Consider the following 26,527-nt stretch of genomic DNA (forward strand, 5'->3'; position numbering starts at 1 on the left):
AGGTCTAAGCTATTTGCCCAAGGTGGCACAGCCAACATGGGGCAGGGCCGGGCTCTGAGCTTGGAGAGTCGGTGTCCTGAGTCAAGGCAAGGACTTAAAGCCACAAAAGCACTTCCGCATAGTAAGGGACCAGCAGGAACCAGCAGGACGGGAGTTGACACACGTGTCAGAGCTGACCGCCAAGGCTTTTCCCTGCCCAGCCACAGATTCTGTCAACGCCCCCTAAACTTTTGTTTTTTTTTTTCTTAAACCCAGAAGTCCCAAATTACAAACCAACTCTCAAAAGACAAACAGGTCTCTGGGGTTGTCCCTGGAACGCCTAGGGGCTGCCCCTTCCCAAGACGCTCCACGGTTGCCAGAGAAGCCCTGGGAAAATTGGGTGACCACCCTAAATCCAGAGTGGAGACAGCCTCCTCTTCTTGGAGTTACAGTTTGGCCTGTAGCAGGCCTCTGTGAAGGTCTCCAAATCAGAGATAGACAGGAATTGCAGAATCCGACTTATTTTTCCCAGGAGGACCTGGATCTTCCGAGCCATGGGGCGGGGTTCCAACTCCAGGATCGCTGTGTTCTTCATCTCCTTCAGCACATCCGGGAGGATGAACTGTGGGGGTTGACGGAAGGCTGGGTGAGGGGCGCCGCGCCCTCCGCCCCGGCGCTGCCCCCATCTCCCCTGGAACCTTCACCCTCCCGAGCAAACCTGTGCTCCCAGCCCTGCCGCCTGCGGCCTTCCTGCTGCCTCCCCCATACACCCGCTTGGCCTGTGCTTTTTGTCACCTGACTGCGGTGATGTGGGCTGAAGCCACGGCCCCGGCTGACCTCAAACCAGAGGAAACCAGCTCTGTGCCCCGGTATGGCCTGTCTACAGAAGGGGGCCCTCTCCTGGGGGTGTCGGGCTTCTTGCCTCGGGCTCCCCCCACCCCCAAGCCGGGAAGAACCCTGCCAGGGCGGGAGGCCTCGCGGTGGTGGCCTGGGTGGTGGCCTGTGAGCCCTACTTCCACCTTGGGCATGTCTAGGCTTGGCTAGGAGGAAGTCCTGCCCCAGCGCACCTCCGTGCCCCTTCTGCCTTGGTGTGCAACCTACAGAAGACCAAGAAAGGAGTGTCCTAGAGGGGTGAACCATAAAGGACAATACTCATATAATCTGTGACTGTGAGGTGACCAGCTTACGAAGTGTCTAGACAACACATCTGTTTAAGTGGTACAACGCCCGGGCCCTTCTTATCTTACAGAAGACCTTGGGCTCGGCAAGGGGCTGGCATCACCCAGGAAGTGGAGGGGCCGGGCGTACCGCTGTCCCGTCTGTGCCTGGCTCTGTCCCCTTCCTGGGACTCTGACTGCTGCACTGGTGCGATCGGCTCCTCTGGGACCCGCCCTGCGCTGACACAGCCGCCCTTGGCTCTCCGGCTCCCAGGGCCTGTCAGGCCTCCGCGTCTCTCTGCCCACGCCGGCCCCTACATGCCCTCTTGGGGCCCTCCTCCCCCAGGGGAGCCCCCCGCCATTCCGAGGCCGGCACCCCAGGCCCCTGTGCTCTCCGGCCCCCGCTGTGTCCTCTTAGCCGGTCACTGCTGTGGCGGGAGTGTGAACAGCCACACAGGGATGGGGGCGCTGGCCGCCTCTTTATGGGGTGGGCTGCTCCTGGAATCCAGCGTGGGCAAGGATGTCAGGGTGTCATTATTCACCCTTCAAAATAGCAGGCCTTGGCAGGCAGGGAACCCAGGTGGCCAGCTGGGCACTTTCCCAGTTTTAGCACCCAAAGTCCTGGAAAACAGCTCAGACCTGGGCAAATGGGGGTGGCAGGTCACCGCAAGCCTAACACATTCCCTCCTGTCCTCTCAAGTAACACACGCGAGGCTTAACTCTGCCAGAGTCTTCTGCTGCTGGGCTGCTCCTCCATCACCCCCTCCCCACCGGCTCAGCGGCCAGGGGACAGGCCGTGTGTGTCTCCCCGGGAGGTCCTGCTTCCAGAGGCCTCCAGTGCCTCCCGGGGGCTCTGTAATGGAGCTTTCGTGTGGAACTGGGGACAGCATGGAGAGCAGCTGGGGCAGAACAGGCCCTGTGTAGGCCTCGCCGGGGTGGCCAACCACACCCTGTTCGCTCCCTTGACTCTGGTCCTCAGGAAAGGCCTGGAGAGCCACCTCGGTCCCCCCTTCAGTCAGAATTCCAGGGGCTCCAGGCCCACCATTTGCAGGGGTTTGAATTATGTCCCTCAGGAGATATGTCCAAGTCCTAGCCCCCAGACCCCGTGAATTGACTTTATTTGGAAATAGGGTCTTTGCAGAGGTAATTAAGGATCTCAGGATGAGCTCAGCCTGGCTTTAGGGCAGGCCCGAAACCCAATGCCTGGTGTCCTTATAGGAGGAGGGGAAGATTTGACACAGGCACACAGAGAAGAAGGCCGTGAGGATGGACACGGGGCCGGAGCTGCGTGGCCGAGAGCCAAGGAAGCCCATGGCCTCCAGACGCTGGGAGAGGCCAGGAAAGATCCTCCGTTAGAGGATCAGAGGAAGGCGGCCCCACTGACACCTTGATTTCAGACTTTCTGCCTCCAGAACGGCCAGACAGTAAGCTTCTGCCATTTTAAGCCTCCTGGTTTGTGGTCATTTGTCCCAGCGGCCCTAGGAGACGAGTACACGGCTCCGACTTTCCTGCCCGGCCTGGGCAGGGCACTTCAGACTCCTAGGTGACCACTTGTGTGTTGGGGAGGGTGACAAGGGCATGGTGGCAGGGCTGGGGACACAGATCTCCCCCTTGTTTCTGCCCCCCCCTCCGTGAATGGCTTGCTGTGGGTGTCAAGTGAGATTGTGCATGTTGACATCTTTGGTTTTTTTTGTCAGGCTCGTAGCCCCAGCTCTCTGAGGATGCCAGTGTCCTCAGAGCCCAATCTCACGGTGCTGGGAAGTTCCGTGAATGCACCTGTACAAGGCTAAGCACCAGGTATGTGAAGGTGGCCTTGTTTTTCTACTGATCAGTGTGATGCAGAATGGGGCCTGTCCAAGCAGCCGCGGCTGTAGGTGTGGGGAGTTGCCGCCTTACCTTGTACCTGGTGCCCAGGTTGAAACAGATCCGCTTGCGTTCATGAGTGAAGTAGCAGAAGATCTTGTCCTGGCTCTGTATTTGTACCCAGATGTACTGGTTGATGCTCAAGGAGATGGGCTTGATCGGAGGTGCATGGACGTGGATGCTCAGATTCCACCAGTTCCAGGCCGTCAGGTGCTTGTCTTTGCAGAAGTAGTAGCCCAGGTTGCGGCTTAGGCTCAGCCTAGAGGAGAGAAGCGTCAGGCAGCCGAGCACGCAGTCCTGGGGCCCCTACCCTCCTCCCCGTCCCCCTCTGGCCTTAGGAAGACCCACAAGGTCCTGGTGGTGGGAGAAGGTCCAACACGAAGGCTGCCCTGAGACCAGGTGCTGCCTCCCTCTGTCTCCTCCTCCTCCTGGCTCTGTCACGCTCTTCCCCTGCCTGGAAAGGTCCCCTGCCCATCGTGACATGCCTGGCCTCTGCTGATCCTTCAGGTCTCAGCTCGGATGTCACTTCCTCAGAGGAGACTCCTGTCCAGCCCCTCTGCTTCCCACCAGGACTCTCCTTGCCACCCCTTGTTAGTTTCCTTCATATAATTTATGAATAGATACGGTCAATTCTCATTATTCATGGTAGTTATGTTCTATGCAGCCAGATTTAGTGAGAACTGAACCCATAGCTCCTACGGGAATCATGCAATATATTTATACACACACACACATCTCACGTAGATTATAATCTTAAATCCTAAAAACAATCCATCCTGCTAGACTCTGTTTCATTTTACAAAAGGAAGACAAGGCTCAGAAGTGTCATTGTTCCTTGACATAAAGGACACGAGATGCCCAGGAGGGGGAGGGCAGGACGGTGGGTGTGGGATAAAAAGCTTTCCTGACGGGTACAGTGCACACTCCTCTGATCATGGACTCACCCAAGCACTAGACAAGCTATTCATGCAATATAAACACTGGTCCCCCCTTAATTAATATTTTGAAATAAAAAAATAAAATACTGGTCAGTTATTAAAAAAAAAAACCTGTCATGTTCCAGAACTCTTATGTAGTTTTTTTTTTTTAAAGGAGGTGTCATGTGACTTGCCTGAGGCTGCTCCACTAACAGGTGCCATATCTGGGATTCAAGCCCAGCCCAGGTGGCCCCAGACCAGAGCTCCTTGCACTATACTGCCCTGTCCCTGTCCCGGTTTCTGTCTCTGGTCCCCTGGCTGGGAAGGCGGAGACAGGAAGGCAGAGAGTGGCCCCGTTCGATCTCAGCGGGGAACGAGCACATTGGGAAACAAATGTCCCCGCTCTGTGCACAGCCACGACCCTGCGTGAGCGTATGTATGTGCACACACTTCCTCTGGGAGCAGTGGGCTCGGTGTTGGCTCGTTCAGTGTTCTTGGTGACCAAGAACAAAATCTCCTAGTGACACAGAACCCCCTAGTGACAATGGGATGACAGTCTTGTTGATGAACCAACTCCCTCAGGAACCAAGTCCTTCCTCGGTGGGCCACAATTTTGTCTGGTGCAGCTGCCCCTGGGGAAGGAAGCAGCCTGTAGGTGGGAAGCCCGTTCAGGAAGAGGGTCTGGCCCTGCGGTGTGACGTTCGGGGGTGGCAGGTGGGGGGGGGTGGATACACGTGGATGGTGTAGCTCCCACCCAGGGGCCTATGTGCAGGGACTGGGGTGTGGGGGCTTCCCTCCTCTGCCTGGCCAGCTTGGCCATCTGTGCAGCACCAAGACAAAAGGGCAAGAGAGACATCAGTGACACCACTGGGGGCAGGTGGGAGGGAAGAAGGAGAGGCAGAGGCTGCCCGGTGGGGGCCGGAAGGGCCACACAAATCAGGGTGAATTTGGATGCCCCAATGGGTGGCTCAGGCCCTGGCCTGTGTCCCTGTGGGTAGGACACTGCACCATTGGGCTATTTATCAAGATTTGTGAGGCCCACTCTGAGCCTAACAGATGAGCTTGGTGTAAGGCTGGTGGCAGGCCCTCCACTCCTCCCTAGATCAAAAAGAAAAGGCTCACGAGACCAGACCCTGCTGAAAGCAATAACAATACCTGGATGTCCACCCAGATAAGAAAGTTTTTGGTTTCTGGATTCTGCAGATACTGCCAGCCCCTCCTAAACCACCAAAGGTCACAGGGGAAAATCCCAGTTTTTCCTGCCAGAAGTCTCCGGTCCACCTCAAACAGTATAAAGACCCTCACCCCCTTCAAACAGGTGCAACTTCTCAGGGCCGACCCTCTCTTGGAACCCTCGAACCTCGTCTGGGAGCGCACAATAAAGCCACATTGTTTGGCCCCACTCTCTCTCTCACTGTTTCTTTTGCTGCCAGAAAACTTTACACTTGGAACACAGGAAGCCTCCCAAGTTAAGCCACCCTGTTTTCTCCAGGGGAGGAGCTTAGGGTTAGGGAAAGCTGCCAGTATTTCTCCCACTCTCAGAAACATGTGAGTCATGGTTCACAGAGTTTCTGAAATTCCTCCAAGGGCAGAAAGGCAGCAGGTTCCAAAGGCTGAGATGAGAGATGAGAAGTCAGGCATGCCCAGACCACGGGCTGGCGACAAGGCTGGTGCCAGGGGCCTAGAAACAAGGCTGTTCTGGGAAAGAGAGACTTTAAACTGCTGGTCACTGCTGCCCCTAGGACAGGACACCTGGGCCATTTCCTCACAAAGTGGAGGTGTTTCCAGGGCCCTAGCAACAGTCTGGGTGTCAGCACATTGGGGAGGCCAAGTCGTGGCTCCCTGAGGATCTGGGTCCCCTGTCTGTATCTTACAGCCCTGAGAGGATGCCACACCCCTGGGGGACAAGGGCTGGGCCTGTCACTGTGGCTCCTGGCATCACCCCTTTCCACAGCCTTAAAGGCACAAGGGCACAGCGGAGGGCACTAGCCGGAGCGCCCACACCTGGCTGACCCACAGAGGCTTCTGGGAATTGTTTAAAGAAACACAGGTCTCCAGGCCCTACCCCAGACCTGCAGAATCAGAGTCTTGGGTCGGGGTGAAGAGTCAGCTCTTAACCTCGACTCTGAGCGTCACCCTTCCCCTTGGGTATTGGGGGGCTGAGATTCAGGGATAAGGTGCGGTATCTCTTGCACATGTTATCTGATAATTTTTTTTAAAATGCTTTATTTTAGATTGAGTCAAAATCTCATCAGACTTCTTGCTTATAATTTCACGCATGCCTCAGAGCAACTGACTTAGCATGTTCTCTGAACATAAGTTTCCTCATCAGTAAAATGAAAGCAGTTTCTAGATTTCCCCAAGGGCTCCCCTGGCCCTACAGTTGAGGGTCATTAGGGAGAGGAGGCCCTGCTGTGAGTCCCAGATCCTGCTGGAGACAATTAGCTGCGTTTCTGCCCCACTCCCTTCGCTTCCTGCACCTAGGACCTTGGTGCAGTTTTCAGGCAGAGGCATTTTCTACACAAAGGGCCCTGATACAGGCAGATACCTGCAGAACAAAGGAGTGCATCAGGAAATGGTGTCTAAAAAGACTCATAGCAGAGAAAATATTCTTAAAAAACCAAAGCCTGGGGGGTGAAAATACTTTTTTTGGAATTAAAAAAAACAAAAACAAGTTTGGCTTTGACTATCAAGAAGAAAGTATAAAGTTGATGCAAGATAATAGACATCTCTTGTGCTATGGCCATTTAGAAGAGAAGGGGAGGGGACATGATGAAAAGAGTGCACTTACCTCTTAAGAGATGGAGATATATTTTGAAGTGATTGAGTCGAATCGGTGAGATAAAATTTTTCATCATTACCAGAAATGGGAACTTAGGAACTAAGTTCATTTGTCAGGAGATACTTAGAAGTTGCCCTTTGGACCACGGCATCTGTATAGAAGGCACGTTTCTCCAAAGCCCTCACCAAACCCTCCCGTGTGAGATATCGGGTCTTTCTAAGGTGATGCTCACAGGGCTGGCTCTCAAGAGGTGTTTAGGAGATGAACCCGTAGAACGTGGTTAGTCTTCGATTGTGGCTCCGCCCACAGGGAGGCAATGGTGCAATGAGGCCATCTCTGCTGCTCTGGGTCACCCTGGCACCGACCTCCCATTGCCCACGCTGTGGGTCAGAGACAGGGAGTGGGGGAGGCCACGCAGATGGGACATCACACTCTCCCCACACTGCTTCCCCACCGGCAGGGCCCCAGCTTACCAGATATCCCCGTTTTCATCGTAGAAGGTGGCATGGCCAGAGTTGTTGATAAGGCCCCGCACCCAACCTATCTCACAGTCTTCCATAATGAGGTACGTGAACTTTCCCGCTTTCGTGCAGAAGATGATCATAGCCAGGTTCCCTGACGGGTAGCTGGGAGGCGGTTAAGGCACAAGCAGTCCCTTGGGACCTCTGGGAAAGACAGGACCCCCTGCGGAGGATGCAGGCCTCCGTGAAGCCCCTCACCCCACCCCCAAATCACAGACTTTTTAGGTGTCAACGTATGTCAACATGAGCATCCCCGTTCTCGAGCGGATACTGTATCTGGCCTGTCCCATCAGGAAAGAGAATTTGGAAGACGGTCTCATTGGGGTAGAGAACTAAGTTTCCATCACCTTGATGCATCTGGGAAGAAAAGAGAAGACTATGAAAAGTGCAGAAAGTGCAAAAAGTCACCATGATGTACAATAGATCTATAGGTCTGTAGTCACCATAATGGACAATAGATCTCTTCGACTTGCCTAACTGAAATTTTATATCCTGTGATCAGTATCTCCCCATTTCCCCTACTCCCCAGTTCTTGGATACTCTCTGTTTCTATGAATTTGACTTTTTTAGTCGTACAGTATTTGTCTTTCTGTGCGTGGCCTATCTCACCTAGCACAATGTCCTCCAGGTTCATCCATGTTGTCACAAATGACAGGATTTCCTTCCTTTTTAAAGGCCGAAGTGTATTCCGTGGTATATATGTAGCAAGTTTTCTTTATTCATCTTTCCTCTGATGGACACTTAGGTTAAAGAGTGATTTTAAAGACACCACGGTTGGTTTGCCCTGGGGGCTGTAGGAAGTGTCCAGATGGTTCTCACGGGAGAGGGTGTTTGTAGTTCACTCAAAAGCCAGAATTTCTTGAGATGCTTTCTGCTTGTCAAATTCACCTGTCGCGTGATGACAGTTCTCTGATGATAAGGACCCTATCTACGTGCAAAGCAAAATCTCTGACACAGAGGTACAGTCGGCACATTCTCTCTCCCTGGGGAATATACAATACGCGGCATGTTTAGAAGCCTGAAAGTCACTGCCATTTGCACGGAGACAGAGTATGTGGCTAAGAACTGTAAGTTAAGAGAGGAGAGACTGTGTCTCTGGCCCTTTCTTTGGTTCTACTAGAGGAAAAGCAGTGGCTCCCAGGCGGGACCCTGCACTGGGCCAGAGCCACGTCTGCGCTCTCACGGGCGGCCGAGAGCCGCCGGGCCCTGGGCTGAGGGGCTGGATTGCGCCTGACCACCGGCACACACTTACAGACGCTGCTAGTGGACTCGGCAAACAACCTGGAATTTATTGTCCATTTGTAAAACGAACAGAAACAAATGCCCCTCTTCCCATCATGCCTCATGGGCCCTTGGTGCAGCTGCACAGGAGTGGGCTAGGAAGGCTCCTCTGCTTTGAGATTTTTTTTTTTTTAGTCAGAGTCTCACTCTGTTGCCTGGGCTAGAGTGCCGTGGCGTCAGCCTAGCTCACAGCAACCTCAAACCCCTGGGCTCAAGCGATCCTCCTGCCTCAGCCTCCCAAGTAGCTGGGACTACAGGCGTGCGCCACCATGCCCGGCTGATTTTTTTTACTATATAGTTTTAGTTGTCCAATTAATTACTTTCTATTTTTAGTAGAGATGGGGATCTCGCTCTTGCTCAGGCTGGTCTTGAACTCCTGACCTCGAGTGATCTTCCTGCCTCGGCCTCCCAGAGTGCTAGGATTACAGGCCTGAGCCACCACGCCCGGCCAGGAGATCTTGGTGAGAACCTTCCTCCCAGCTGCAGGGAGGACATTTAGACTGGGAGGCTGGGCGGGGGCAGATGGTGCAGGTGCAAAAGCTCTGAGGAGAGGCAGGGCAGGGCATGGAGGGGCATGGAGTTAGCCAGAAACCAAGTCTGGTTTCTTTCATTTATTGGAAGGGAGGCCAGGGAGGTGAGAAAGCTGAAGAGTCTACCCGAGGGCTTCCAACACCGTTACCATAGTCTGTTACAACCGGGAGAACTCCTCCGTCCATACGGGCTCTGACTGGTGCCACTCACTCCCCTTCTCCATGCAGACCCAGGAGAGGAATACTGAACTTCCCATTTCTTGTCTGGAGGCCAGAAGAGTCCATACTTTGGTAACAGTGTCAGTTTCCTACTCTCTTCCACTTTTACTGCAAGGGAGGCCACCCTCATCACGTCAAGACGTTCGATCGCTCTTCCTCTTAGCACAGACGTTCCCCTTCCCCTCTGGATACACAGCAGGAGTACATTTCCCAGCTCCCTTGCAGCTAGGTGGGGTCACATCACTCGCTCTGTTCGGTGGAATTTAAGCTTGGATCCTGGCTTCACTTCTTGTCCATGCAACTGGACACAAACAACTCCAAGATGGTGGAGGTACATGACAAAAGGGCCCAGAGGCCCACCTTGGAGGAGGGCCCCTCAAAAGAGGTACAACATTCAAAACTGACATGATGTGAGCAAGAAACACACATCTGTTTATGGAACCGTTAGCTTTGGGAAGCATTTGTTTCAGCAGCGAATGAGCATTATCCTGACTAATACAGGCTGTGTGTCCTTGAGACAGTGGCTTTACCTGACCTGGGCACCCATGCTGACTTCCTGTCCCTCTTTCACTTTGCTCATAGCTGACCTTGAGGCCCTGAGGCCTTTGCATTTGTTGGCTCTGCCCAGAATGCCCTTTCCCCAGGAATCTCCATGGCTCACTCCCTTATTTCATCCGGGCCTAGGCTCCGATAGCACTTGGCCCAATCAGGGGTCCCTGATTGCCCTATAGGTATGAGACAACTGGGGTGCACCCCTGCTGCTTTTCCCACATGGCGCCTAACAATACTTGACGCAGCCTTGTATAGTATATTGGCTCTCTCACCTGGAACGTGCACTCCTCAGGAGCAGAGGCTTGGTTTTGTTCGCCTCTGTATCTCCAGCACCTAGTAGGGTGCCTAGAGCATGGGATGTTCTCAATACATAATTACCGAAGGGATAAAGTCTACTGCATCTTTTTAATTCCCACCTTAATGCCTCCTTTTTGATCTTCAGACCTGATTATTAGCTCACTGTCAATAACCCCAACATTTTGAGACTTGTTTTCACTTATGACTTTATAAGTATCACTCTTTATAAATATGCCACATGATTGATTTTTTTTATAGGCTTCATTTTTTTAAGAACAGTTCATGGCAAAATTGAGTAGAGCATACAGAGGTTCCCATATACGCACAGCTTCCCCCACTTATCAACATCCCACGGCAGACTGGTGTATTTGTTATAATTGATGAACCTACACAGAGACACCATCGTCACCCACAGTCCATAGTGTACATTAGGGTTCGCTCTTGGTGTTGTACATTCTGTGGGTTTGGACAAATGTAGAACGACAGGTATCCACCATTGCAGAATCAAACAGGAGAATCTTGCTACCCTAAAAATCCCCTGTGTTCCACCTCTTCATCCCTCCCCCCCTCCCTCTCCCACACCCCTGGAAACCACTGATCTTTTTTATAGACTCCATAGTTTTGCCTTTTCCAGAATGTCACATAGTAGGAATCATTTGGTATGTAACCTTTTCAGATTGGCTTCCTTCACTCAGTAATATGTGTTTAAGATTTCTACATGTCTTTTCATAGCTTGACAGTTCACCTCTTTTTAGTGTTGAATCATATTTCATTGTATGAATATACTACAGTTTATCCATTCTCTCTGTGATTGATTTTTGATATGGATTCTAATTTATTAGAAGATGGACCTATAACCTATATATTTTTTCTTTTTTTTTAGAAACAGGGTCTCGCTCTGTTGTCCAGGCTGGAGTGCAGTTGCTATTCACGGGCATGATCATAGTGTACTGGATCCTTGAACTCCTGGGCTCAAGTGATCGTTCCACTCAGCCTCCCAAGTGGTTGGGACATAGGTGCGCCACTGTGCCTAGCTGGGACCTATACATTATAATCTATACACACGAATAATCTATATACACTTCCTTTATTGCACTTCCACCCCCATCCAATTGCTGACTATAGGCCCTGCAGGCAGAAGAATCCCAACAAATTCCAGCAAAAATCCTCGTCAACTAGCCAATAACCTTCACACACAGGTCTACCTCTGTGCTCTGGATACATTTATTCTTGCTTGTGCTCACACTGTGTATCAGTCCTTGACAGCCCTCTGATAGGATGTGTGTGCGCCTCTTCTGAGCAAAAAAAAAAAAAAAAAAAATCTGTGCAAAGTAAAAACACCAATGCACTGTCACACCTACCTTTGTACTCGCCTTTATCCATTCTGTATCTAGTTCTACTTTCTTCTTGGGCTTAACAACACGTTGAGGTTTTTTGCTTTCTTCTTCTTCTTCTATCACAGACTCCTTAGATGGTGGTGGTGGTTGCATCAATAAATTAAAGGTAAAAATGTCGTCCGACTTCACTTGTGCTTTTCAATCCAATGATTGGATTATATAAGATTTTGGTGGGAAAGAGAAGGGAAACTTAGATCTAGCTCTCTCAAGATGCCCAAGGAAGTCTGAGGGCTACTGGAGGGCTGCCAGGTAGTTGGGAGAGCAAGACCTTTGAAAGTGGGAAATGCAAGGGTTGGAATTCCAGCTAACTCTGCTTTGTCATTCCTTCACTCAACACATATTTATTAAGGGCCTACTGTGTGCCATCTCAGTGCTAGATGCCTGATGCGACAGTGAAGACCACCCAGTCCAGACATAGGGGTGTGACAGGACGATGCCACCTACAGCGTAATGAGCCAAGGGCTTATCCAACCAACAGTGTGGCTGTTAATTGAAAAAAACAGCCTAACATGGGGAGTTGTTACAAAACAAAAGGAACATACCTTAAACATTATTGTAACTTAAAACATAACTGTGTATGAACATGCCATTTATGATGTAGGGCAAGATCTTTCTTTTGAGTGCCGGTCTGATAACTGGGACTCTATGATCATTTTTGCTCAGATCACACCCATTGTTTATTATGTATCATCTTAGGTGTTGGCAGTTTCAAAATATCTGAGTGCAGAATCATAGAATTTTGAAAAAGAGATTTCTATGCATGCCCCAATCTTTTGTGTATGTTTGGTCCACATCCAATTCACAGCAGTTTCTTTAAAAGCTATTTTGTTATTGAGGTTTAAAAAAAATATTCAATTTCGTTTTCATAGAAACACGTTTCTTTTTATATTCATTTTTGTGCATTTTTATGACAATTGGGTTTTGGAACTAAACTAATAAGAATAACTCAAGGACACTCCCTGCTCCATGTGTCACAACAGTGGCATCTGCAGAGGCCAAAGCACGGAGAGGAGCTTCCAACTGTGGCATCAGCTGGAATGTTCTTGGTGGGAGTGAGGATCTCCACAAAGGGCAGGTCGGTGAAGGGAGATCTGGGTGTCCCCATACTGGGCTCACAGCAGGGACCTTAACCAGGCTCTGAAGCTGAGAAAACTTTTGATGGAAGGTGAGTTTCTAACATGCAAGGGGGGAGTCCTAGCATAATTTTTGTGTGGTTGAAGGGTAGAGTGGGAATGGGTTAGTGGTGACACATGATTCAAGAAAGGCAAGCAGGGCTAGAGCATTCATTCATTCGCTTGCTCAGTAAATATCTGTAGTGTACCCGTGTGCCAAGAACTGTCGTAACTCTCAGGGATGTTACAGTCCCTGCTGTCTCAGGGGAGACAGATGCAAAACAAGTGAACAGATAAAAATGTGATGTGTCAGGTGGCTGTGAGTGCTCTAAAGCAGTGGTCCTCAACCTTTTTTGGGATCAGGGACCATTTTCATGGAAGATAATTTTTCCATGGACTTGGGGCGGGTGGGGAGATAGTTTTGGGATGAGTCAAGCACATTACATTTATTGTATACTTTATTTCTATTATTATTACATTGTAATATCTAATGAAATAATTATATGACTCACCATAGGTTGGGGGCCCCTGCTTTAAAGAAAAATTGAGCAGGGCAAGAAGGATGGAGAGTGATGTGTGTGTGTGCACGTGAGCACTGGCTTATAGAGAGTAGCCAAGGGAAGTATTTCTGAGAAGTGAACATTTAAGCAGAGGCCTGGATAAAGTGAGGGAGCAAACCACAGGGATATTGGAGCCAAGAGTGTTCTAGGCAGAAGGAGCAGCATGTACGTACAAAGGCCCCGTGGCAGTGGATGCTTGGCCCCTTAATGAACAGAAAAGTCAGTGTGTATGGAGAGGAAAAATTGAGAGCCTTCTAAGTCATATGAGGAAAGCGGACATTTTCTTGGAGGCAATGGAGGGCCAATGAAAGGTTTTTAAAAAGATTATGCAGGAAACAATGTGAACAAAGGACTGCGAGACAACAAGGTGGGAGTCAGGGAGATAAGAATTCCAGGGGAGAGATGAAGGTATCTGAGCCTTGGATGCCTTAAAATGGGATAATGCTACCTGCAGACACCTAACGGGTCACTGTGAAATAGTGCATGCATGGTGCATAGTGCCTGCCACCTAGTAGAAGGTCGATATATCTGTGTCCTTCTCAAAAAAGAGCTTTGCATTTTGATGGTTCATCATACAAGTTGAGCCATGTTCTCCCTGTTCTTTTCACCAGCCTAGATGGTTCTGAACCCCCCTAGAGTATCCCCTTCATTCCATGGGGCAGAGCCATTATGATAATTCCTTACTTTCTTTATTTTATTATTTATTTATTGTTTTGAGACAGAGTCTCACTCTGTTGCCTGGGCTAGAGTGCCGTGGAGTCAGCCTAGCTCACAGCAACCTCAAACTCTTGGGTTCAAGCAATCCTTCTGCCTCAGCCTCCGGAGTAGCTGGGACTATAGGCATGCGCCACCATGCCCGGCTAATTTTTTCTATATATTTTTAATTGGCCAATTAATTTCTTTCTATTTTTAGCAGAGACGGGGTTTCGCTCTTGCTCAGGCTGGTTTCGAACTCCTGACCTTGAGCGATCCTCCCGCCTTGGTCTCCCACAGTGTTAGGATTACAGGAGTGAGCCACCGGGCCTGACCGATAATTCCCTACTTTCTTGTTTATTCTCCTCCTCTTAACCAAGGGATAAGCCACTGAGGTCCTAGGCTGTGTCTGCCATGCTCAGTGTTTCATCCCTGGCAGCTAGGACTGTACCAGGTCAGGAAGCACTCGAGTGAGTGAACGAGCTTTCCTATAATACCTCCTCTATAGAACACACAGAAGGTGATGTGGACAGGTGAGCCAGGCACGGGCTGCAAAACGGTAGAGCGGAGCTTACCTTCTCGTTTCTTCATGAGCCATAGGATTGTTTCCTTGTATTTTTCATAATTTTTCTTCAACCTGAAATGAACATGAATCATACTGAAAAGCCAGGAGTCAGTTCCTGCCTACAAGTCATGTTACACAGCGAAGATGGTGCTAGAGCCTGCTTTGTCTTTGCCATGGGTGGACAACTGAGCCAATGGCTCTGCCTTCTGAGCCAGCGTTTCTTCCAGGCAATGCTCGGGAGTAAAGGATGGCACGTGGTGTCAACTCAGGGCATCCCTCCTGGTCTCTAACTGACCTTCAACCTGGGCACATGGCTGACCTCAAAACACTTCCAGATGAATTCAACAACGGTTATCTTGGGGGTAGGGACAGGGCAGGGAGGTCCACATGTAGGTGTGGCTCTGTGAATTGGCTTGTGCAGCCTGATTTTCCATGGCTTGTCCACATGCCAGTGAGGGTTACATCTGGAAATAGCCTGGAAAAACAGCACCGTCTATGAACTGGACAGAGCCACTTGAAACCCCTTTACTATAGTCGGACATTTTCAAATAGTGTCACTCAAGATGACTTATCATGAGAGTCACCCAAGGCACAGCCTCTCAAAGTGATCAAGCCCTTTCCCCCTCTCCTGTCAATATACAAAGCAAGTAATCCCGACATTTCCATGATGTGAGCTGTTTTACTTCCAAATAAGGGTGGTCTACAGGGCAACTATATTTTCCAGTTCTCAGATCAGAGCCCCTTTGCAAGGGAATGTGCCAGAAAGAGTGAGCTTCCCAGGCTTCACTGGATCTGAGAAGGAAGCCTTTGACACAACACAATTTAAGTTCTTAGATCAGATTCCTCAAAGAGAGCATAATAAATTTGACCCCCAGCACCCCAGGAAGTGGACATGCTTTGCTGGGTAGGGCTGCACTGTTTCCGCTAGCAGAGAGCGGTGGTTTACTATTTGTACACTAGAAGCAATGGGGGAACTTGAGAATGAGATCTTCATGGGCCATGTGCACCAAATGTGCAAGCACTTCTAATGGAATTGAAGCAGTTACCTAGCCCATCTGTACTTGTGAGAAAACAAAGACCAAGAAGGGGGGTGGGGTGGTGGCCTGCTCTTCCAGCTGAGAGCAGGATGCCAACGGCAGACAAGAGTTAAACTCCAGCGAGGGGATCCAGCCAGAGGCATCCAGAGCCCTATTGGGGAGGGCAGGGTGTTCCTTCCTTGGCATTTTGCCCACCTTGCAAGCAAGTGGCCTCCTCAACAGCAGAGACTCTGGGGCACACACTAATCTACCCCTAGAGCCTGGATTAGTGCATGGTAGGTGTTTGGGAAATATGTTTTGAGGGCAATCAAGTTAGATTGAGGCTCTGTTAGAGGCTCCTGGCCCCTGGATCTTACGCTTGCCTTGTGCCCGGCCTGTGCCTGCTCCTTGATCCAGGGGACCTATGTGGCCCTGGCTTTGCTCTTTCCCTGGTGGCCCAATTCACACTTTCCCTGCCGCTGCCTCTAGCTGACGTGAACCACTGATCAATAGCTCCATCTCTCCAGTTACTTACAGAATTCCCAGTTTCCTTCTGTTGCCGCTTTCCAGTAGCCTGGACAGGGGAATGTCAATATCCGCTTCTATTTCATTGCGAGCAGCCATTTCTTTGACTATTGTCTTAAATACTGACTGATAGGAGCTGCTGAGAAACTACAAAAAGGACCAAAGAATGAAATATCCAAAAAATGAGAACTAATGATTCATAAGTTAATCACTTTTCTGATTCCCAAAGGTACCAGGTGACATTTCAACATGTTATTCAAAAAACCCACAAATAGTGGGAACAGCACAGTGGCCAGCAGGAATCCTCTGAAAGAGCATTTCTGTGATCATCGTACCCTCTTCCTCTCCTACTTGGTTCCTTCAAAATTTTTCTAAAACATCAGTATGCCAAGAAATCTTTGGAGAACATAAATTATCTTCTTTTTCCCAATGTGGAGATGGCTACGGAACACAAAAATGCTGTAAGAGCATATCAGGCTTCCTGTGTCCCACAAATGGCCAAGCTCCCAGTGGGGCTCGTTTACCCAAGGTGAAGGGTGAGTCTTTGGGAGGCAGCGTAGCACGTGGCACGTCATCGTAGAGCAGTTCCACCTTTAAAGAGTCTTCCAAAGTAATAATGTTACAAGCTGCCTTTTTGTTTTGTAAATTGGGTCATTCTATCCCAAGTCTGTGCTGCTTACCCAGAGGGACCCATCAGTGGGTCCTCCCAAGAGTTTCCATTTTGGATCCCTCCTCGGTAGGAAGATTGGATTCCTATAGAGGAAAGCCAGGGATCGGTCATGTGGCCGATCCCCTGATCACCTACAGGTTCAGGTTTCTATTGCTGTTGCGCAAAGTGTGATAAAAGATAGAATACTATGGACTCAGTGGCCTCCTATAGTGAGTGAAAGACCAACATATCCAGAGTGGCAGGTGACCTGGGGCAGGTGCGTGAGTATGGCTTATGGCTGGCTGGTGTTTCGTGGTTGGGGGAAGGCTGGGGTGCTTTAGGGCTGGATTTCAGGATCCCAGCCTCTGTACCCCACCGCTCCCCACTGCTGAAAACAGTGCTTCAGGGCAGGTTGAGGCTGAGGCCCTGGTTGCCCCCATTCCAGCTTCTAAATTCCTTATTGTCGACAATCCTTTCTTTGGGATAGAGTGACTTTCTATTTGCCTAGGCCAGGCACTATCTCATTTGCATTTCAAGTTCTGTTCATTAAAAAATACAGAGTCCGCTGTGGTCTACTAGAGCGTGGACCCAACGGGGTGGGTCTCTTTGAGGTTTTCATCCCACGTAGGCTATGCCACCCCATTCTATTAGGCCAGTACATGTGACTTCCTAAAGGGTTCATCGCACTGCCTGCCCAGCCTTAGAGTGGAACGATCCTTGTCGTGTTGGTAGGTATATTGGGCACTTCAAATGATGAGGTCTCTTATGCCCAGAGGCCTCTCTGGGTCAATCTCTGCTTCTTGCAACCAAAAGAATTTGCATAGCAAGGTTTGTGATGCACGAGTGTGTCACAGCAATGGAAATGCTAGTGAACTGAAAGCAACAAATGAATCAAGTTGTCAGAATAACCACAGTGTAGGCTGATAACCCCCGTTCACATAGGAGGGCTTCAGCTCCCCCTCCCTAGTTGGTACCCCAGTGGTTTCTGGCATTACCTCAAAAAGTGTCTCAGAAGTTCACACAAACAGTGGCTCATGCCTGTAATCCTAGCACTCTGGGAGGCCGAGGCGGGTGGATTGCTTGAGGTCAGGAGTTCAAAACCAGCCTGAGCAAGAGCGAGACCCCAGCTCTACTCTAAATAGAAAGAAATTAATTGGCTAACTAATATATAGAGAAAAAATTACCCAGGCATGGTGGCGCATGCCTGTAGTCCCAGCTACTTGGGAGGCTGAGGCAGCAGGATTGCTTGAGCCCAGGAGTTTGAGGTTGCTGTGAGCTAGGCTGATGCCACGGCACTCACTCTAGCCTGGGCAACAAAGTGAGACTCTGTCTCAAAAAAAAAAAGAAAACAAGTTTTGCAGCTGCAGTTTCCTCATGGCATTCACACCATTCCTCTTCTCTTGCTCTGGCCCTACTTGTCCATATCTGGCGCCTGCCAAGTTACTTGGAGAAGTGCTGCTTCCCCAAGCTGTATTACTGTGTCATGAGAATGCTGGTATTGGTGCCACGGGTGCTGCCTCAGTATGCTGAGTGTCCACTCCTTGGGGGATAGAGTGGTATAAATATCACTGGGAAAGGACCCCCCACCTCTGTGCCATATTGGTCACCTGGCCCCTGGAGCTGCACTGCTTGTGCCCAGAGTTGCCCAATGTGAAACTGACTAGTTTTCATAGCAGCTGGTCTTCACACCCTAACTGAAGGAGCTCTGTTCCCATCTATGGCTCTTAGATAAGAAACAAAACATGATTTCATCCCCTCCCAGCATTTTTTTCCTGGATTCCCCCCAAAACCCTCTCCCCACCAATTGCAAACCAAAAGCTTCCAGGCTCATGTGCAAAAACTAACACTGGCATGCTTTTATATTGTTGGGGGAAAGGGGGTTTTATCTACCTGCAGTAGTCAGACAAAAATGCCCTTATTAATTTAATAAGATGTCATTATTATTAAGAGAGGAAAGGTTGACACAGAGACACACATAGAGGGAAGATGATCTGACTAGACACAGGGAAAAGACAGACATCTACAAGCCAAGGAGAGAGGCCTGGGCCACATCCTTCCCTCACAGCCCTCAGAAGGAACCAACCTTGCCAACACCTTGATTTCAGACTTCTAGCCTCCAGAACTTGACATAATCAGTTTTGTTGTTTAAGCCACCCAATTGGTGGCACTTAGTTACAACAGGCCTTAGCAAACTAATACAGATGCCAAATCAAAATCTTTGGCCAAGAACTTTCTCCTAGGATCTAGGTTGTTCATTTCCAGTTTTCAACTGGACTTCATCTGGATATCTTATAGGTACTTAAAACTTATTGTATACCAAACTGAACTTTCTACCTTACCCTGCAAATAAATGTGCCCTTCTTTTCCTCTTCAGCCTCCCGGGCTGTAGAGCAGAAATTTCCCCTCTGTCATGGCAGGTGTACCAGGCACTGCCCTAAGCTGCCAGAACTTCTCCTTTGTTCTTTGTTCCGCTTCGGTGGCTCTACTCATCCTGCTGCCTCCCACCTCCCCCAGTCCAGGCCATCATCTGCAAGGCCACCACAGTGACCTTTAAGAATGCAAAGTTGTTCCTGTCAGTGGGGTGAGAGGACTGAATCAATATTGTTGGGGACTTTGGCTAGATCCTCTATGCCATATTGTTTTTGCCCCCCAAATTCCAGATTTTTTAAAAGATCCCTTAGAGAGATAGAAGAAAGCATGAATGAATTATAAAAATATTTTGGGGAAGCAAAAAGACCTTTCTAAACATAAAGCAATACTCAGTCGTAAGAGAAAATATTGATACATGAGACTTACTTAAAAATGACCATGCCATGGAAAATACCACGAAGATTGTGATACAAAATACAAACTGGAAAAAAATTTACAACATGCATGTCAGAAAAAGAACTAAGGTCTTTAATATATAAAAGCCCTTATAAATCAGAAGGAAAAAGAAAGAAGCAATGGAGAGTAGACAAAGGACACAAACTGGCCATTCACAGAAAGGGACACACATGACCAATGAATGTGGAAAACACCTCTCATAATGAAGGAGATGAAAAAGACAATGAGATATTATTATTTTCACCTTATCCATGGGCCAGAATTATGACCCTTGGTGGGTCAGAATGTGATGGAGGAGGCAGAGGCATTCTCAAGATCTCCTGGTGGGAATAGGAAAATAGCACAGCCTATCTGGTGGGAAATTTATCAATACTTTTTGAGTTAAAGATACAGATACCACATATAGGAATAACATCTATCGGGTGTCGGGCAGGTGGGGGGAGGGGATGGGTATATACATACATAATGAGTGTGATGTGCACCAACTGGGGGATGGACATGATTGAAGCTATGACTCGAGGAGGGAGGGGGGACAAGGGCAATATACGTAACCTTGACATTTGTACCCTCATAAAATGCTGAAAAAATAAATTAAAAAAATGAGATTTTAATATCAAAAGAAAAGTAAATAAAGATGCAGATACCTTTGGATCTAGCATTCAACTGTTAGGAATTTATTCTTTGTATTCGATTGCATTTGTATGTAGTAATATATGCACAATTCATTGCAATATGTACACACATATATACATACATATCAAAAAACAAAAACAAAACTGAGAACAACTTAAACACCCAGGGTAGGGTGCTAGTTAGTTTATGGTACAGGATATAATGAAATATCAAAGATTTCCAAAATATCTTGTTAAGGGAAAAGCAAGCTATAGAACAGAATGCATATTATGACTCCATTTATGGATATGCATGTGTTTTTAAAGATAAGTATGCTTATATATGCATTAAAATGTCCAGAAGGATACAGAAAAAGCAGTATACAGTAGTTGTTTCTGTGAGGTAAGGAGGCAGAGACTTGAAACATTTATTTTATAGCCTTCTTTACTATTTCAATATTTAAAAATCATGCACATATGGTAGCTTTACAATTCAAAATCTAGTTTGAATCAAAATATCTAAACAGGCCGGGAATGGAGGTTCATGCCTGTAATCCTAGCACTCTGGGAGGTCAAGGCGGGAGTATCGTTTGAGCTCAGGAGTTCGAGACCAGCGTGAGCAAGAGCGAAACCCTATTTCTACCAAAAATAGAAAAAAATTACCTGGGCATGGTGGTGCATGCCTGTAGTCCCAGCTACTCGGGAGGCTGAGACAGAAGGATCGCTTGAGCCCAGGAATTTGAGGTTGCTGTTAGCTAGGCTGACGCCATGGTACTCTAGCCCAGGCAACAGAGTGAGACTCTGTCTCAAAACAAACAAACAAACAAACAAATCCAAAATACCTAAACAAAAAATTTTTTAAAAATCTGATTGTGTCATACCTTTGCTTAAAATCCTCTAGAAGTAAAGCCCTGGAATGGCAAGGTGCTTTAGAAGAGAGAGCCCCTGCTCAGCCCAGCTGTCCCAAGGAATGCTGTGGGATGCTCCCAAACGTGCCATACCCCTCCTGAACCTCACGCAGCTACATGGAGGATGTGTCACCTGTGAACACAGCGCCACCTGGTACAGCAAAACCTCAATGGACAGAAACCTCACAGGTTTCTGAATAATTTGTGTCTAATGAAAACAATTTCTTTAGGTTTCAACTCTGGTTGAAAAATCTTTCTAAAATGCTTGAGTTTACTTTCTTGTCTCAGTAAATCCAAGTTCAAGTGATCTTTTTTCTCCCTTTAATGTCGTATTTCAGTATTTGGAAAATAAATCTTATTAATGCAGTGACATATAGAAGCAAGTGTTAGAAAGTAAGAAATTTAGGGTTAAATAGGGACAGAGACCAGAAAATTTCTCAGATAGGGGAATCTAGGCAAGATGGCAGACGAGAAACACTGACAGAGTGTCTCTGCAGAAAAGACAGATTCTAGCAGAAATTAGAAAAAAGAAGCAAGAAGGCGAGCATACAGTGGACGAGGGCCGGAAGGAGGGGTACCTGAGACCCCGGGAGACTCCGCGGGAGGAGGCTGCGGAGGAGAACTGGAGGCTGAGACCACCGGAGCAGCCCGGAGACCAGCGGCAAGGGTAGGTGGATTTGCTGTTTCCCCTCCCCTGCATTTGGGACTGCTGGTGGGCTCCCCAGCGGGTGGAGAGACCTGCGGACACTAGTCCAGAGATGGCCGCCGCCAGCCAGCGATGAGCATGTAGCAGATGTGGCACCAGGTTTCCAACTTCCTCCGGGCACCTCCGTGTGCACAGACCCGAGCCACACAGCAGGCGCCATATTGCCTCCTCCTCCCCTCCGCTGACCCTACCCTCGGCTGCCCAGAGAGACAATACAGCCACCAGCCGGAGGCACCTCCAGGGAACGGGACCTTCCCTTTTGGGACCCTACAGCTGACTAAGGGGAACTCAGACTGTGAGCTCCCTACCCGCCAGCTCTCCCAGGTGCTGCTGGCACGGTGTTCCCAGGAGAACAGTGCCGACTCAGAGGCTGAGAGACATAGACCCAGCTTGGGCTCCCTGTGGGTGAATTAGGACCAGAACTCCTCTCCCTGGTGGGGATATAGTTTGAACTCTGGGACCCAGAGGTCGTACCTGCAGACCAGATCCCCTGCACCGAGGGCTAGCATTGCCCGGGGCACAGAAGGGTTATATGTGAACAGCCTACTGAGGTGTGTGTGCCTCCAGGGGTGGATCAGCATCCTAGAGGGCAACCCTCCTCCCAGGAGGAGGCCGTGCGCCCAACCCAGGTGGCGTTCCTGTGCAGGGAACCTTCCTGCCGGCATCACAGTCCGGGGAGGCCTGGTGGCTTGTGGTCTAGCCTGCTGGCAGAGGCCCAGGAGTAGATGCGGAGTTGGGGAGGGTGGAAAGAAGCAAGGCCCGCTCCAGACTGCGGTTCTCAGACAGCCCCACCCCCACACCCAGACTTTCTGGCTGAGCGGGACCATTCCAGCCCCGCCCTGACAGCTTTCCCTGGAAGCAGAGAACGGAACTTTGACCCCTGCTAACTGCCAGAGGGCAGGCTTACCCAACCCAGCTCCGCCCAGAATAAGAGCTAATAACAGGACACAAAATCAACAGCATAGCCTGTTCCTCCAAGCAAACGCCACCTACTGACAGGGACGGCATCTTGCACACCCTTTCCACAGCACCCACTGACTCAATATACAGGGAGTGGTCCAATCTCACCCACAGACACCACCTAATGCCTCAGAAACTAAACAAGGTGTGTGAATACCCAAACAATAACCTAAAGGAAAGAAACAACAACTGATTGACATGGGAAGAAATCAGCGAAAGAACTCAGGAAATATGAAGAACCAAACGGAAAACACACCCCCAAAGAGGAGCACCAGCCCCCTAGAAATGGACACCAACCAAAATCAGGCAACCAAAATCACAGAAGAGGAATTTCGTATGTGGATCATAAGAACACTCACCGAGCTGCAACAACAACTCAATAACCAACACAAAGAAACCACAAAAAGCCTCCAGGATATGGAAAAAGAAATAGACACAATGAAGAAAAGTTTAACCGAACTCCTGGAAATGAAGAATCAATTCAAGGAACTACAAAATACAGTGGAAAGTCTCAGGAACAGGATAGATCAAACAGAAGAAAGAATCTCAGAGCTTGAAGATAACACCCTCCAATTAAATAAATCAGTCACAGAAATAGAGCAGAGAAACAAGAGAAAAGAGCAAAGCCTACAAGAGCTGTGAGATTATGTGAAGAAACCTAATGTGAGGGTCATAGGGTTACCAGAAGGGGAAGAAGACAACACTCAAGGGTTGGACAAGCTTTTTGAAGATATAATAGAGGAAAATTTCCCAGGCCTTGCTCAAAATCTTGATATACAAGTTCAAGAAGCTCAGAGGACCCCTGGGAGATTCAATGCAAACAGGAAGACGTCACGACATGCAGTCATCAGACTGACCAAAGTATCAACTAAAGAAGCCCTTCTAAGAGCTGTAAGACAAAAGAAGCAAGTAACATACAAGGGAAAGCCAATTCGAATAACATCAGACTTCTCTAATGAGACTTTACAAGCAAGGAGAGACTGGGGCCCCATTCTCACTCTTTTGAAACAAAACAATGCCCAGCCTAGAATATTATTCCCTGCAAAACTAAGCTTTGTATATGAAGGAGAAATAAAAACATTCTCAGACAAGCAAAGGCTCAGAGAATTCACCAAGACAAGACCAGCCCTACAAGAAGTACTTAAAACAGCGTTACACACGGAACATCATAATAATAACACACGAATATAAAAACAACCAAAACCCAAAGATATTAAAGGCCAGATATTACAATGGATCAAGATAGAAATCATAGCAACAACATCCAACCCAACAGAATGATCAGTAATCTACCTTACCTATCAGTTCTCTCAATAAATGTGAATGGCTTAAACTCTCCACTCAAGAGACATAGGCTGGCTGAATGGATAAGAAAATACAGGCCAAGTATATGCTGTCTTCAGGAAACACATCTAACCTGTAAGGATGCATATAGACTAAAAATAAAAGGGTGGAGATCAATATTCCAAGCAAATAGAAGCCAAAAGAAGGCTGGTGTGGCAGTTCTAATTTCAGACGATTTAGTTTTTAAAGCAACAAAAGTAGTGAAAGACAAAGAGGGTCATTATATAATGGTGAAGGGCACACTTCAACAAGAAGAGATAACAATTTTAAATATATATGCACCCAACTTAGGTGCACCCAGATTCATAAAGCAAACCTTACTGGAGCTAAGCAAATGGATTAATAGCAACTGCATAATCGCCGGAGATTTCAACACCCCACTGACGGCACAAGACAGATCCTCCACACAGAAAATTAATAAAGAAATAATGGACTTAAACAAAACTCTAGAACAATTGGGTCTGACTGACATTTACAGAACATTCTACCCAAAATCCACTGAATATACATTCTTCTCATCAGCTCACGGGACATTCTCTAAGATTGACCATATCCTAGGACACAAAGTAAATCTCAAGAAATTTAAAAAAATAGAAATCATACCATGTACCTTCTCAGATCACAGTGGAATAAAAGTAGAAATCAACCCTAACAGAAACTCACATTTCTACACAAAAACGTGGAAGTTAAACAACCTTCTACTAAATGATTACTTCATAAATGAGGAAATCAAGACGGAAATAAAAAAATTCTATGAAGAAAATGACAATGGAGAGACAAGTTATCAACTCCTCTGGGACACAGCTAAAGCAGTTCTGAGAGGAAAGTTTATCTCCATAAATGCCTATAACCAAAAGACAAGAAGATCACAAATAGACAATCTAATGAAACGACTCAAAGAGCTGGAAAAAGAAGAACAGACCAACCTCAAACCCAGCAGAAGAAGTGAAATCAACAAGATCAAATCAGAACTAAATGAAATTGAAAACAGGGAAGCTATTCAGGAGATTAATAAAACAAAAAGCCGGTTCTTTGAAAAAATAAACAAAATTGACACACCATTGGCTAAGCTAACGAAAAGCAGAAAAGAGAAATCTCTAATAAGCTCCATCAGGAATAAAAAAGGAGATATCACAACTGATCCCAAAGAGATACAAGATACAATTTATGAATACTACAAAAATCTTTATGCACACAAACTGGAAAATGTGTAGGAAATGGACAAATTCCTAGAAACACACAGCCTCCCTAGGCTCAACCAGGAAGAAATAGATTCCCTGAACAGACCAATCTCAACAACTGAAATAGAAACAGCAATTAAAAATCTCCCTAAAAAGAAAAGTCCGGGTCCAAATGGCTTCACACCTGAATTTTACCACACTTACAAAGAAGAACTAGTACCTATCTTGCAGAAACTATTCCACAACATCGAGAAGAACAGAAACCTCCCCGAAGCCTTTTATGAAGCGAATATTACTCTGATACCAAAACCAGGAAAGGATGCAACAAAAAAAGAAAACTACAGACCAATATCCCTAATGAATATAGATGCAAAAATTTTCAACAAAATCTTAGCTAACCGAATCCAGACACTTATCAAAAAAATAATCCATCACGACCAAGTGGGCTTCATCCCAGGGATGCAGGGATGGTTCAACATACGTAAATCTATAAATGCAATTCACCACATAAACAGAAGCAAAAACAAAGACCACATGATTCTTTCAATAGATGCAGAAAAAGCTTTTGACAAAATTCAACACCCTTTCATGATACGAACACTTAAGAAAATAGGCATAGAAGGGACATACCTAAAAATGATACAAGCCATATATGACAGACCCATAGCCAACATCATACTGAATGGGGAAAGATTGAAATCATTCCCACTTAGAACTGGAACCAGACAAGGCTGCCCACTATCTCCACTTCTGTTCAACATAGTGCTGGAAGTCTTGGCTATAGCAATCAGACAGGAAAATGGAATCAAAGGTATCCAAATAGGGGCAGAAGAGATCAAACTTTCACTGTTTGGGTGATGATATGATATTGTATCTAGAAAACCCCAAAGATTCAACCAAGAAACTCCTGGAAGTGATCAATGAATTTAGTAAAGTCTCAGGATACAAAATCAATATACAGAAATCAGAGGCATTCATGTTTGCCAACAACAATCTAACTGAGAACCAAATCAAAGACTCAATTCCCTTCACAATAGCAACAAAGAAATTAAAGTAACTAGGAATATACTTAACCAAGTACGTAAAAGACCTTTACAGGGAGAACTATGAAACACTGAGGAAGGATGTAAACACTGTTTACAGAGGATGTAAACAGATGGAAATCCATACCATGCTCGTGGATGGGTAGACTCAATATCATCAAAATGTCTATACTACGCAAACTGATCTACAGATTCAATGCAATACCTATTAAAATCCCATCAGCATTCTTCACAGATATAGACAAAATAATTTTACTCTTCGTATGGAACCAAAGAAGACCCCGAATATCAAGAGCAATTCTAGGCAACAAAAACAAAATGGGAGACATTAAT

The 26,527-nt window shown here is 47.6% G+C and overlaps 1 protein-coding gene across 1 annotated transcript in view; it reads right to left on the reverse strand.

Annotated features, from left to right (window-relative positions):
* Window positions 1–388: 388 nt before the first annotated feature.
* The window catches only part of ERICH6B (glutamate rich 6B), a 62,973-nt gene continuing 36,834 nt past the window's right edge, over window positions 389–26,527 (reverse strand). The window contains exons 9-15 of the mRNA XM_012782724.2: window positions 15,977–16,113; window positions 14,436–14,497; window positions 11,460–11,629; window positions 7,491–7,576; window positions 7,172–7,324; window positions 3,033–3,258; window positions 389–601 (exon numbers count right to left, since the gene is read on the reverse strand). Of these exons, the coding sequence (XP_012638178.2) occupies window positions 389–601; window positions 3,033–3,258; window positions 7,172–7,324; window positions 7,491–7,576; window positions 11,460–11,629; window positions 14,436–14,497; window positions 15,977–16,113 (1,047 nt within the window). The remainder of the gene's footprint in view (window positions 602–3,032; window positions 3,259–7,171; window positions 7,325–7,490; window positions 7,577–11,459; window positions 11,630–14,435; window positions 14,498–15,976; window positions 16,114–26,527) is intronic.

Source organism: Microcebus murinus, chromosome 13 (assembly GCF_040939455.1).
Source record: "Microcebus murinus isolate Inina chromosome 13, M.murinus_Inina_mat1.0, whole genome shotgun sequence".
Taxonomy (NCBI): domain Eukaryota; kingdom Metazoa; phylum Chordata; class Mammalia; order Primates; family Cheirogaleidae; genus Microcebus; species Microcebus murinus.